This window comes from Pagrus pagrus, assembly GCF_965226575.1.
Source record: "Pagrus pagrus genome assembly, chromosome: 17".
Lineage (NCBI taxonomy): Eukaryota > Metazoa > Chordata > Actinopteri > Spariformes > Sparidae > Pagrus > Pagrus pagrus.
The window spans coordinates 13,334,006-13,346,643 of NC_140201.1; the positions used below are offsets into that span (position 1 = coordinate 13,334,006).

Sequence of the window (12,638 nt, forward strand, 5' to 3'; positions counted from 1 at the left end):
TTTGAGAGCATGAGTCAAATATGACTGCAGCTCTTACCATTTTGCATTCATCATATAAAAGGCATGACACAAAATCAAATGGTCATCTGAAATCCCCATAAACTGCTTTTGAAATATTTGACCATATTTTGATTGATAAGTGTCCGTTTTCTTCAATTCATCTGCCGAGCCAATGGCGTTGTCTGGCTTTCAACGTGAGTGTTCTTGTAAAGACAAAGGCATTGCTTAGTATCATACAAAAAACAAAAATAATCCAGCGGCCACACACTGCTAAACCAGCATGAAAGTGTGTTAATAAACCATTTATCATCTTTAATACCAGCAGAATTTCACACTGTGCATTCCTGGAAATCTGACACAAGCGGTGGATTCAACAATGCAGCTCAGACAATCAGTGGCTCCGCCCTGAGTCCAGAGAAGTCCAAGACAGAAAATATGAACAAACAGCATTTCTTGGGTTTGACACTGGGAAAGAAAAGTCAATGTTACATTTCACTGTGACAGAAAGATAATAAAACAGAACTTCTTCATTAAAATATCCAGAGGCACAGAGAAAGGGTACAAATAAGCCAGGTGTTATTTTTCTTCAGTCTGAGTAATCACAAACATTTGATTCACCATTATTACCTTGAAGAACAGAACAATGCATAGAAAAAAAAGCAGTGAAGTCAATAAATTAATAATGTTTTTTTTACAATCCTTCTCTTCTGAACTGTTGAATTAATGTGATTAAAGTGCCAAATTATTCTAAAAATTCTTCAGCGTGAAAACTGATGCGCTACTTGGGTTTTTTTTTTCTGGTCCAGCCACTGTTGGTCGCTATAAGTCTATAAATCCTGCACATACGGGTTTTAAACTTCAGGAAAATAAATAAAAAATATATTAAGAGTTAGCAAGCAAACTAAGATCATATGAAGAAAATTCTCAGGAGATCCTGGAAACATTTGAAAGCACCTGACCATACTTTGCGATTATCAATCATCACAATACTTCAGAGGGTTTCCTGATAGCTTATTTGTTGAGTCAATGGTTCAAAAAGCAACCTTGCACCAAAAAATGTATGGCTGGAGTCTTCTGTTTCCAACGTACCAGGTCTGATTCAGTATGCATCCAGTGCAGTTTGGGTCCTTCTTTGATCCACTGAGGAGATTGGACACGCTTTTTTCAGCACACGTGGTCCTGAAGTACTTTTGTCGAGTATATCAGAGTCTGCAGCTGGAGGAGAGGCTATCTGCCCCCTCTGCGCTGGACCACAATGGTCCCCGCCACGATGTCATACACAGTCCTGTTGTGCTGGAAGAAGAGGAGAGTGATGAAGACGGGAAAGAGGAAGGCAATGGAGAAGTTCTTATTAAGCGCCCGCACTGTAGAGCTGTGAAAGACAAAGGAGACAAAACAAAACAAAGGTTAGATTAAGAGTTGCCACACTGATGCTCTACAGATACGAGACAAAATTCTTCTTCTTCCCAATCAAAATGTGATGTTTCCAGTCTGTGATCACTCACGCAGAGAGGGAGACATTAGATGCAGGGACTACGAGGACTCGGTTGGGTCGGACCAGAGTGGACGTGTCACAGGTCACCACTCGCAGGCCAAGCAGGAACTTCCCTGGTGTGGCACCACCAGCGCCCCAAATACAGATCGTCTGATTGGACAACAAGGACAAAACGTACACAGGTCATCACTGAATCCAATTGTGTGAGATGCATATTGCTCATAACCCCGTGGGCTTCTGACCATGCTGATAGGATGCATGGTTTTATTCTTTATTGTTCAAAACTGCAAGAAATTAATTTTCAGGTTCACACAAACAAGGTCAAACACTTTGACGTAAGGAAACATGCCAGATGGTGTTAGTCTAAGAGGAGGAGCCTGAGTGTCCCTGTGCTGCGTCCCACCTGGGAACACCTAGCCACTAATGCACAGGTCGAACAAGAGACGTGGTACATGACTTCACCTCAAGCAACTACGAGTGCAACGTTGCATCACTGTCCTCTGTGGGAAATAATGTTGTGTTGCAGAGGAACAGTGACTCCTCTCATTAAACAGGAGCATGTGGCAGTGAGGGACAAAATGGGGAAGGAATGTTTAACTATGAAAACAAACAGTGTGTTGAAAGTCTTTACATTTAGCTGGAAAAACCTGTATGCAGCATGACATGAAAACATTGGTTTTAAATACTCAAGTTACACTTACAGTAAGCAGACATTTTAAAGTGCAAACACAATACAATACAAACACCATTTTAAGCCAATAAACATGATATTCTCAACTTTACACGCGATTTATCGACAGCTTAGAGCTTGCAACATCACCAAACACATGACTCACCTCGTAGACGCACACTAGCACCCTGTAGACCAGAGCTACAGCCATCATCTTCTGCAGGTCCTCCATGGACGTGTTCTCATCGATCTCCTCCACAATGAAGTGGGTGATAAATTTGGCAATGTCCCTTTACAGAGGAGAGACAGATGCATGTGTGAGAATGTTGAAACAGCTTTAAGATCTCATTAAAGCAGTCAACTCTTTGGTCATGCAAATGTGTTTTTGCATAACCGCTGGCTGGTCAGCTTGATGAGGAGTGTGACGTGTGAATCCCCAGTTTAGGCTCTGCTTTATCTGTCTGGGTTCAATAGTTTCACTCACTTCATCCCACTCAGATGCATGATCCACAGCACGATGGTGGCCTTCACACAGAACAGGATGAAGAAGTCCACTGTCTCAGCCAGGAACCTCTGGAGAGGAGAGGGGATGGTGTACTCCCGTCCTGTATGAGGTGGATGAGAAGACAAGTGCACTGAGAATGTTGTTTTTTATTATTATTCACACATTTCTGCATGTATACAGTCAAATAAATCCCCCTGACTCACTGACTACATATAGCTGCTGTAGGTTAACAGAGCACTACACCTCTAAGCATATAAGCTTGTTTTCTTCACTTAATCCTGCTTTCCACCACACTCGTGACCCAGCTTATACAAAATGAAACCCACACACTGCTGCAGACCTCACTGTCAAACTGAGCCCTACCTGCCTGAGCTGGATTCCCGTTCTGGTGCTGTGCTGGCCGGGCATCAGCAGCTGAGGCTGGTGCTGCGGCTGAGCTCTGCTCGGTCTGGGCTGGATGAGGGAAGGATGCTGGGAAGCTGAGCGGATACGGGTAGCTGTACCAGTTTCCCGTATCAAACCCCTGCTGCCCGCCGCCACCGGAGGTCGAGGCAGGTGTCCCCGGTGTGTGAGCGCCTGCCCCCGGCGGAGGGAACCCGCACGGCGGCGGGAAGGCTGACAGAGCCAGCCAGCTCTGCCAGCTGGCATACCCCCAGTAATACTGCCACATCCACTGCTGCAACTTTGCGCAGTATTCCGTTGTTGCGGTGGTGTGAGGCGGCTTGGCGTCGCCTTCAGGGCCGTCACGGCGGTTGTCACTGCCGGTAGTCGCAAACATGTCCGACCCACCTCACAGTCTCACCTTGTTTAACGTGAAAATCCTTTAAAAACGTCTTAAATGTTCGCTTTGCTCCGCTCATTAGCCCTCTGCAGGAGGGTACGGCCACCGCTAGCTAAGCTAACTGTGTTTTGTAAATACAGGGATATCCGGAACCGCTCAACGCCAGACGTGACTCCCCAGACTGGTGTCATTGTATAATATTTCGGTATCTAAATAAAACAATAATGTGTAGATTATAATGACAGTGGCCATCTTAAATGTGGAGCAGATATCAGCGGATTAAGATCATTTTCGGAAATAGCTAATGTCGCCTCCCCCCCGCTGTCAAAAATGGTATGAGCCATTTAAAGGAGCTTTTTCCTCATTTTCAACAGCTCCATCATCAGGCACTGAAACCACTTTCTCACAGGAGCTTGGAGTGATTACGGTTATTTATGCACAATAAGTGAAGAAAAACATATTTATTAAAAGAAATTAAGCTGTTATTGCCCTCTTCATGTCAGCCCTAAATATAAGACAGAACAATTTTATCAGATTTGACAAAAAGTGAAGTGCCAAAGGGCTAAACTTTTATATTCCTTATGTCTGACATGCAAATCTTGACATTAAAAATGTATTCACTATTTTTTTTTCTCTGCTATGTTTATTAGTTTAAATTTTAGCAGTGGGCTGTCAAGTTGATTCTCGCAAATTCAGTTGAATAGGTCTGATGTATACTGTCAACATCTTCTCATTTCACCCTGACCAAAATGTCTCGTGTCTGATTTAGATAATGCTATACATCACCTTAAAATGTTTTATTTACATCATTGTAACCTGTATAATTAGTGAACAGAAATATACCAGCTGTCAGGGTTTGAACAGGTTCAGTATCATATGAATGAGAGCTTATTTACCTTGGCTTAATACACATAATGAAGACACTGACCCCAAAAATCTGAAAAATGCTAATTATCAGATATATAATAAATAATCAGTCAACTCATTGTATACAGTGTATACATACATGTATATATGTATAATTCTTTGATACTTAAGAATAATTATTGCTAAAAAAATTATTATTGATACTTAACTTGATTTAATATCAGACACTTAAAGGTGCAATATGTAGGACTTGGCCACATGTTGAATTTATGCTTAAAACAAATGTGGGGCAGCATATCACCAGAGTAACTGCTAAATGCTGACAACAGCATGTTAGCTCAGTTAGCCGTGAAGCTAGCAGTCCATACTGGGAGCTTGGAGCACCAAGGAAGTGTTGGTGTTTACACGGCTGACACAGGACTTGGATCGGGATGGGGCTAGTTGGTTAGCATGCTAAACATGCTTTGCAACACAATACATAGAGGTCATAATGACAAAAGTCGTATTCCTTCACATTCTGTTGTTACATTTAGTCTGGCTTTGAATTTTTTCAACCAAAATCCTTACATATTGCACCATTAAAGATTTACTTGAATACTATTCACCATTTCAAAGTAATATTTAACACGATATCTGCACTTTTACTCAAGTATGGCTTTTGGGTACACTGAATATACAGCATCATAAAGATAAATGGTCTTCCTCTTAGTCCTCACTGAAAGAAACATTATTTCAGATGCACCACAAGAGAGCAGCAGAGGCCAACTGATACATTTCATACCATACATACAATCAGAATTAACTACATTATTTCTATTAACAATATACATATTGTACAGTGGTGTCACATCATGTGCGTAAATGTGAAAACATCTTACAGCTGCATTTTGTATCTTCAGGCAGATAATATGTATTTTTTAATGCACATGCACGTGACATTTTCGCCTATTTAGCTGTACATCCCAGGTTACATAGGGTGAGAGGGGGGGAGTTTCAACCTGCAGCCACATTTAGGGACCCCAGACATCAGAGTTCAGTGACAAATCAGTAGCCTGCCACAGAGGGCATCGGGGTCAAAACCTCCAAACTCTGTAAAAGCTGCTGCGGAAACGGCTTTGATTCAAGAGAGTGGCCGGCCAGTCAGCTGATGAAAAGCTATGTTTTACTCTCTGTCACACACACACACACGCATGCACGCACACACACACACACACACACACACACATTGTCTCTCTTTTTCTCTATGCTACTCTTTCCCTACAACCCAATATATGCAGGAGTTGCTCATTCATGTCTCCCACTCTCTCCTCCGTCCCACATCGACCTTTTTTCTCAGTCGTTTTCTTTGTCTGACTTTTTCTATCATTTTACTCCCCTCCTCTCTGATTACTAAAAGGGTGAGGAGGGGGGGGGAGGGGGATGAGGGGGTTTGTATTTGCTGACTGGGCTGGCCCGGCTCTGTGGGTTAGGTGTTAGGTCTGCCAGTTCTAAATGATTGTGCCTGGCCCAGTGAATGGAGCCAGTGAGGCGGACGCCAATCCGACCCCAATGCGCGTTATCCCTGTCGACAGAGGCCATACGATGACTGTGCCCAAAAGTAATCGGGCCCAAATAAAAGCTGCGTCCGGCAAACGCTGACCCCCATAGAACCCAACAACCTGGTGGGATTAATGTGAGGGAGGTGTGTGTTTGTGTGTGTGTTTGTGTGTCTGAAGAGGGAGTGTATATGCTGGGAGAGGGGTGAGGGAATAGGGGAGTTTGGGTGAGTGGAGTGTAACTGAGTACATTTACTCAAGTTCTGCAGCGTGGTTTTAAAGTAGCAGTCAGTCTATTTTATTTTGAAAGATTCATTACTTTTGCTGACATTTATTTCCATAACACAAATACTCCATCACATCTGACGGCTTTGAATGCGTTTGTATGTAAAATGCATGATGAGGTCATGAAATCAGAGCTGCAATTTCAACTGGAACGCCACAACATTTTGGCTTTGTGCTTAAAATTGTATTATTACATACAGTATTTATCTCTCTCGCTCTACATAAAATACGATGTATTGTCACTCTTTAAATCAGCTGAACTTATCAGCATACTCTAAATATTATCCACCTGTGCTGATAGTTTCACCGTTGATTGGACTAACAGTCTTAAATAACGTGAATTTAATTGTTGTTCAACCTACATTTCAGTTTTTACTCTTTGAAAAGGTACGTGCTGAAAATTGTCATGATGTAGTTAAATACAAGTTTGTAAAAGTAGCAAATAAGAACCACAGTGGGCCGATATTATATGCCAAAATCCCCATGAGATAAGGCTATCTTCAGCAAACATTGAGCGTACCGTTGCATATCAACAGAGCTCACAGTGTGTACCTTATTGGCCGAAATCATAACTTATATAATCTATCTTTGCTTTTTTAAGGTCAATACAGTTGATCCCCAGGAGAAGGCCATCTTTGAGTAAGGTGTAAGCACTGGCAGTGCCCTGAGAGCAACATTTGAAACTTGGATTTGTTTGCCCTAACGGCACACTTTTGTGCTTCACTTTAACTCACATGCTCTTCTGGTACGGTCAAGTTTACTGTAGAGGCACACGACACCATTCCTTTTTTTCATCTGTAGCAGCTTCGTGATAGGACATTTGCACGCTCAATCTTTTCTTAATGTCGCAAGGAAAATGTCCCTTTTCACCGCGGCTGCAGCCTGATTACATCGCAGATGCTTGCACACACAGTGCACATGCTTACAGTGTGTGTGGAAGACAGGCCCGTCTTTTGATTTATTGGATTTCTGCTCTCATAAAGTTTGTGCACGCCACTGATGTGAGACAGACACGAGTGAGGTTCACACAGTTCATACAGCTCTTGTGAAAAAATGTTGCTGTGTCTATACAGGACGTGTACCATGCTCCTAGACATACACTACGGGAACAAGGTCACCAAATAATTGCTCAGAAAGACAGTTTGAGAACAAAATCTTTCTGTGTTGGTTTTAAGGTTTGTTACAAGATCTTACATAAGAGTGGAGACCTTGAACGAGAAACTGTATTTGCTTTTTACAAGGGATGAGCACAGGTGGCTGCTGGCTGGTGGCAGCAGACATGACCTTGATTGCTTCAATCAAATAACTTGTGCTAAAGGAACATTTTCCTTTATGAGTACGATACCAGAGGATTAATACCGACAGACTTTATAAGAGAGGAGACAAACCACTTATAAGATTTGAATAGAAAAGACAGAGATGGCGGTTGTATGACACACATCCCGCCCTTTCCCCCCCAAAAGCCAATCGTCTGCTTAAACGACAGCCAAATCAAGAAACATATCAGCCGATAGTTTTGTTGCGCTGATCTGAGCGCACAGTTGAAAATCACAACAGTTTCAGCCGACCGGACTTCTGATAGACATGGAATATAAGGATTTCACACTGATGCACAGGATTACCAAGAAAGGTGAGGTTATTTAAACGTATGATATTAAAAGTTGATTGTTGAAATTGAGAGTGAAGCTCTGGCTCTCTCTCCCCATTCATTTATTTATGGGCCGGATCTTATTAGCCCTGAGGAACTGCCCTGGGGCATTGCCAAGATGGCTTCCAAGCGGCAAGACTTGCCTAAAGGGACTTTGATACTTCTCTCATGCCAGTATGCTAAATATGTCAGCAGGCAGCTAGTTTAGCTTAGAATAAAGACTGGAAACGAAGTGGAAACTGCTTCGTTGGTTTCCTTCAGCCTCACAGAGATGACAAGAATCCAGGAAGTTGCTTTACTTTTATAGCCTATCGCAGGCAGACTTAGTAGGCCCACTGTTTCCCCCTATTTCCAATAAGCTAAGCGAACTGGCCCCAGGCTTTAGCCTTATAATTGATGGACAAACATCAGAGTGGCATCAACTTTTCATCTAACTCTTTCCAAAAACGTGAATATGGATATTTTCCAAAATGTCAAATCAGGTTGCTAACAACCTGAGGACTTTGAAACAACGCTATTAAGGGAAATAGATCTTTTTAAGTGAACTGTCTTGTGCATTATACAACTGGTGCACATGAATTTTAAAATGAAGTGGTACTTGCCTTTTAGCAGGCTTACCATCAGTCCTGTCCATTTACAGTGACTCCCACAGTTGTGAAATACAGTAAAATCTCCATAGATAACAGCATATCGCAGCTCTTAGCCAACAGTGATTTGGAGCTCTCTCCAAAAAGCAGTGACTCTTGATCCTCGAACTCATCATTCACACAAGTTTGCCAGAGAGCCCAGTGGGAGAAATATCGCAGACTTAGTCATGTCAAGACATAGGTTTCTAGATTTGGCTGCTGTGCTCGTGGGGTTTTCGTACTGGCATGTAGCCTTGTACAACCATGCACTGGTTTAGCCTTGGAGTGCACACAAGTGATTCAGCCCAGTGAGAATGTGTCCAGTAGGTCGCGGGTTAAAGAAATGAACAAAGCACTCGTCAGTCATCTGGAGAACTTGGGGAAAGGGGTCACTCACGTCCTGTTTTGAGAGAGTGGGGAGGGGAGCTGTCATGTGATTTATGTATAAATTACTGAGACTGTTTATGTAATGGTGTAAATCCATTAATGGGCTGGAACAGGCTATAATGAGAGCAACAGGGCATATACTAGAGGATTGTGACTTTGGCATGTTCATGTTTCATGTCATTCTTTACTGTCTCAAATAGGATTAATCTCTTTAATTCATTGATTTCATGCAGAGATCAAAGAGTGTTTACACAGTCAGTGCTTCACTGTGATTCGTGCTCGAACCTTTTCAAATTAGCTTTGATCAAATTAACAAGTAATGTGCAGATGAATGCTGCTTTAAACAGTGTATATGTGACTGGAGCAAAGCACTGAGAGGAAAAACAACTGCCTTTGCTGAGACAGCAGAGGGAAGTCCTTGCTACCTTTGACCCAGAGAAGAGAAAAATCCCTCTGAGATTCTGCTGCTTTGTCTTCGACGTGTAACAGTGAGAACCAATTAAGTGAATTATGTCTGCTTCCCTGGAGCCCTGACAGGAACACCCAAGGGGAGAGTGAGACTGCTCTCCTGCTTCAAGCGAATTTCCCCTCGTCCCCCTCCTCGTCCCTTCATCCTCCACCTAATCCTCTTTATTTCCTGTACCTTCAACGTCTTGCTCACCTTTCCCCTGGCACACCGTGGTGAGGAGGTGAGAGGGTTGTTCAAGAAGACTTACAGTCCTCTTCCTTTAAAAAACCCTGTTCCTTTCCTTCCTCTTGACATCCACCGCCATATCAACTTTATAAGGTGATCAAATCTTGTTTTTAATGCAGGTCCAAGGGAAAAGATGTGCACCAGTAGTTCACAAGCTTAAATTGGATTAAATTGGTTTCCAAGATTACTTCAGCCAGTCCAACAGAACATATGTTGACGGTTAAGTTATTTTATTTAATGAAGCCATAATTTCTTCTTCCTGCTGCCAAAGGAAAGAAGAAAGAAAGAAAGAAAGAAAGAAAGAAAGAAAGAAGGAAAGAAATGATTCAATATATATGTCTAATATGTAATTAAATACAAAAAACAAAGCATTAAAAACAAATGTAGGCATTCATCAATTAATTAATATTCCTTTTTTAATTAAATCCACCAAGGAGGTTATGTTTTCACCCATGTCAGTTTGGCTGTTGGTTTGTTGGTTTGTCAGCAGGATTACACAAAATCTACGAAACAGTTTTCCACGAAATCTGGATTTAGGATTTGTCTCGGCCAAGAATAGACCCCATTAAGATTTGGAGTGGATCCGGTGTTTTTTCTTTTTTGGTAATTTATCAGGGAATAATGCATGGATGAAAAAAATCAGGCATATTTCGGTGGCTGGTAGGTGGTTTAAAATTTAGAGTGATACAGAGCTATCAAGTTTGATATTGGATTAGGCTTAACTTCCTCTTTCTTTCTTTCTTTCTTTCTTTCTTTCTTTCTTCTTTCTTTCTTTCTTTGATTTCTGTATTTTCTTTTTGCATTTCTTAATGACTTCTTAATAAGAAGGCTGTCATTCAAAGTGTTTCAGGGGCTCAACTTTTTGCCTATTGGATGATCATCATCAGAGTACTGCTCCCTCTCGGGCAGCAGAGCACCTTTGAAAAAGCCTTTGCCGCATATTCTGCAGTCCAAATGATGAGTTGCTCTGGATGCTTCATCTAATCCCACTGTTGCTGGTGTCAGGATCTCAACTTAAAGTCACATGCTCCACTTTCGCTTCTGCTTCCTCCCCCTCAATAGTGCCTGAATAGACAAAAATCTAACAACAAGCGTCGACCCACAGAAGGTGCTTGTGTGTTTAACGTGCAGCTGTGCGTTGCAGGGAAGGCAGCTGAGTTCTTTCCCAGTGCCTTTCACACGGGCATCGACTCAAACAGCTGTAAACCCATAGACCTCAGATTTATGGTCGTACGCTTAAGCTTCATAAAGAAATACAGTCCTGTCTGACAAATATGGCTGCTTTGTAGCTTTTAAGGGGGATGCTGTTACTTTAAACTGACAGAGTGCTTACAGTATCGAGACAATGATGACGATGCCGGTAGATGTTACAGATAAAAAGAAAACTTAATGGTGGTTTAATAAATCTCACCCGAAGCGCTTTGCTGCTGTTGACTCGGAGAAAGGTCAACCTGTCAGTAATAGCTTCCGTTTTCCTCCTGCCTATCAGAGGCTGTTGTTATCTCTCTAGTGCATTGTGGGGAAGTGCCTGTTGGGTTCAGCACGTCTCAAAGTGTCTATCAGGCCAACTCTCCTAATGACCTATTGTTTTTTTTCTTTTTATAAAAGTTTCCAGAGCCAAGTTCATACTGTCTGCGCCAGAATGACTGAATGAGACATTGATTACATAATGTGCTATATATACACACACAGCAGAAGTGACACACTAACTGTAGATACTTTTGTTCTTACAATCAATTCACATTGAGCATGCTGCATTGCTAGCTTTTATTTTCTGTGGTTAAAGCAAGAGGGCGTATTTGGTTTTAATTATATGAATATTTTTTGGTTTTGCCCCTTTTAAACTCTACACAGCTAATATAAACTCTAAATAAACCCTCAAAACATACACCAGGGCAGACAAATACCATAGCCTGGCCTTTATAACATCAACACCATTCAGCCATACCACCTGCAGAAGAAGGTCAGTGTGTCTGTGTGCATACTTAAGACTTAGAACCACAACAAAGCATTTCCTTTCCACCGCTTTATCCATTTAGTTTCCTTGAAGTCTTACTGTGCACTACCATAAGGAGTGAGCCAGACAGTGTGTTGTATCGTCTGGCTCAAGAAGGTGCGTGGCATTTTGTTTAGATGTAACAGAATATAACAACACTAACACACAACAGTAGGACGTAACAAACAGATGGTATGAGGCTTAACATTTGGATTTGGTAACAATTTGAACATTGTTTTTTAGAGGAAGCATTGTGTGTGTTTGCTAGCACGTATTAAAGGGTGTCATGTATTCATATATGCAGAAGTGGAAGAGTGTGTTAGGTGTGTACGCTGTCATGGTTACACAGAAAGGACCCAAACGCAAGACACACAAGCAGGCAGGTAGTACAACAACAAGCGAGCTTTAATGAAGCTGATTGTCCGAGCACTGAGAACACAGGTGAGCAGGAACCAGAGCGTGACAACAAGATACAAGAGGAGTTAGCTACAAAATAAAACAGGATATCAACAAAACAAAAAACCCAAACCATTACACACATGGGGAGGAAAAATAAGTAAACAATCAATTTAATGATAATAATGATGTTGATTAAAAAAACGCGGTGGAAAAGAAAATATCGATACACACATAAGAGTATTAACATTAACTTGGGTTTGCATGATTTTCAAGTTTAATATGCATTTATTCTGTCTTAGGGCTGAGCATGTAAAATGAATGCATCTCACAGTTCCACTGATTTAATTATGTAATAATTTAGTGTTTCCAGTCCATTCTGCTGACTTCCGTGCGCGCTCTTCGTGCTGCGGCCATAAAATAAACTGCTCTGCATGTTACAAAGTCGCTGAGCTCTGTCTGAGGGTTGAGCACAAAGAACGCTTGATGTGAACAAACAGAGATCTACAGTATGCTGTTTCCCATCTGGTTTAACACACACAGCCGTATATTCAAGCTGAGACTCACAGGATCACCCCATTCCTCACTCCCCCATCGGCATCACCCCATCCAGATTACGGATCACATGTCCCGTCACACAGTAGTCACAGGAGGAGGAGGAGCGGATTTAAAGCCGGCACTGTGACAACTTGTGGCGTATCCAGAGCAGAAAACACTTCCTGACTTTTATCACCCCTTTCTTCAACAGAAATG

General features: G+C 41.9%; 1 protein-coding gene across 1 annotated transcript; it reads right to left on the reverse strand.

The window, feature by feature from the left end:
- Positions 1-271: 271 nt before the first annotated feature.
- On the reverse strand, positions 272-3,553 carry fam8a1a (family with sequence similarity 8 member A1a). The gene is made up of 5 exons (XM_084379245.1): positions 3,034-3,553; positions 2,650-2,770; positions 2,332-2,455; positions 1,506-1,645; positions 272-1,372 (listed from the first exon to the last, which is right to left on the reverse strand). Exons 1-5 carry the CDS (start codon positions 3,446-3,448, stop codon positions 1,228-1,230), a joined length of 945 nt encoding a protein of 314 aa, XP_084235371.1. The 5' UTR covers positions 3,449-3,553; the 3' UTR covers positions 272-1,227.
- Positions 3,554-12,638: the final 9,085 nt, after the last annotated feature.

Coding starts and splice junctions, on each gene's coding strand:
- fam8a1a (XM_084379245.1), bottom strand. CDS start 3,448: ATGTTTGCGACTACCGGCAGTGACAACCGCCGTGACGGCCCTGAAGGC. Junction 2,456..2,649: donor ATGCATCTGAGTGGGATGAA/GTGAGTGAAACT, acceptor TCCTCTGTAAAG/GGACATTGCCAAATTTATCA. Junction 1,646..2,331: donor TGCTAGTGTGCGTCTACGAG/GTGAGTCATGTG, acceptor TTGTCCAATCAG/ACGATCTGTATTTGGGGCGC.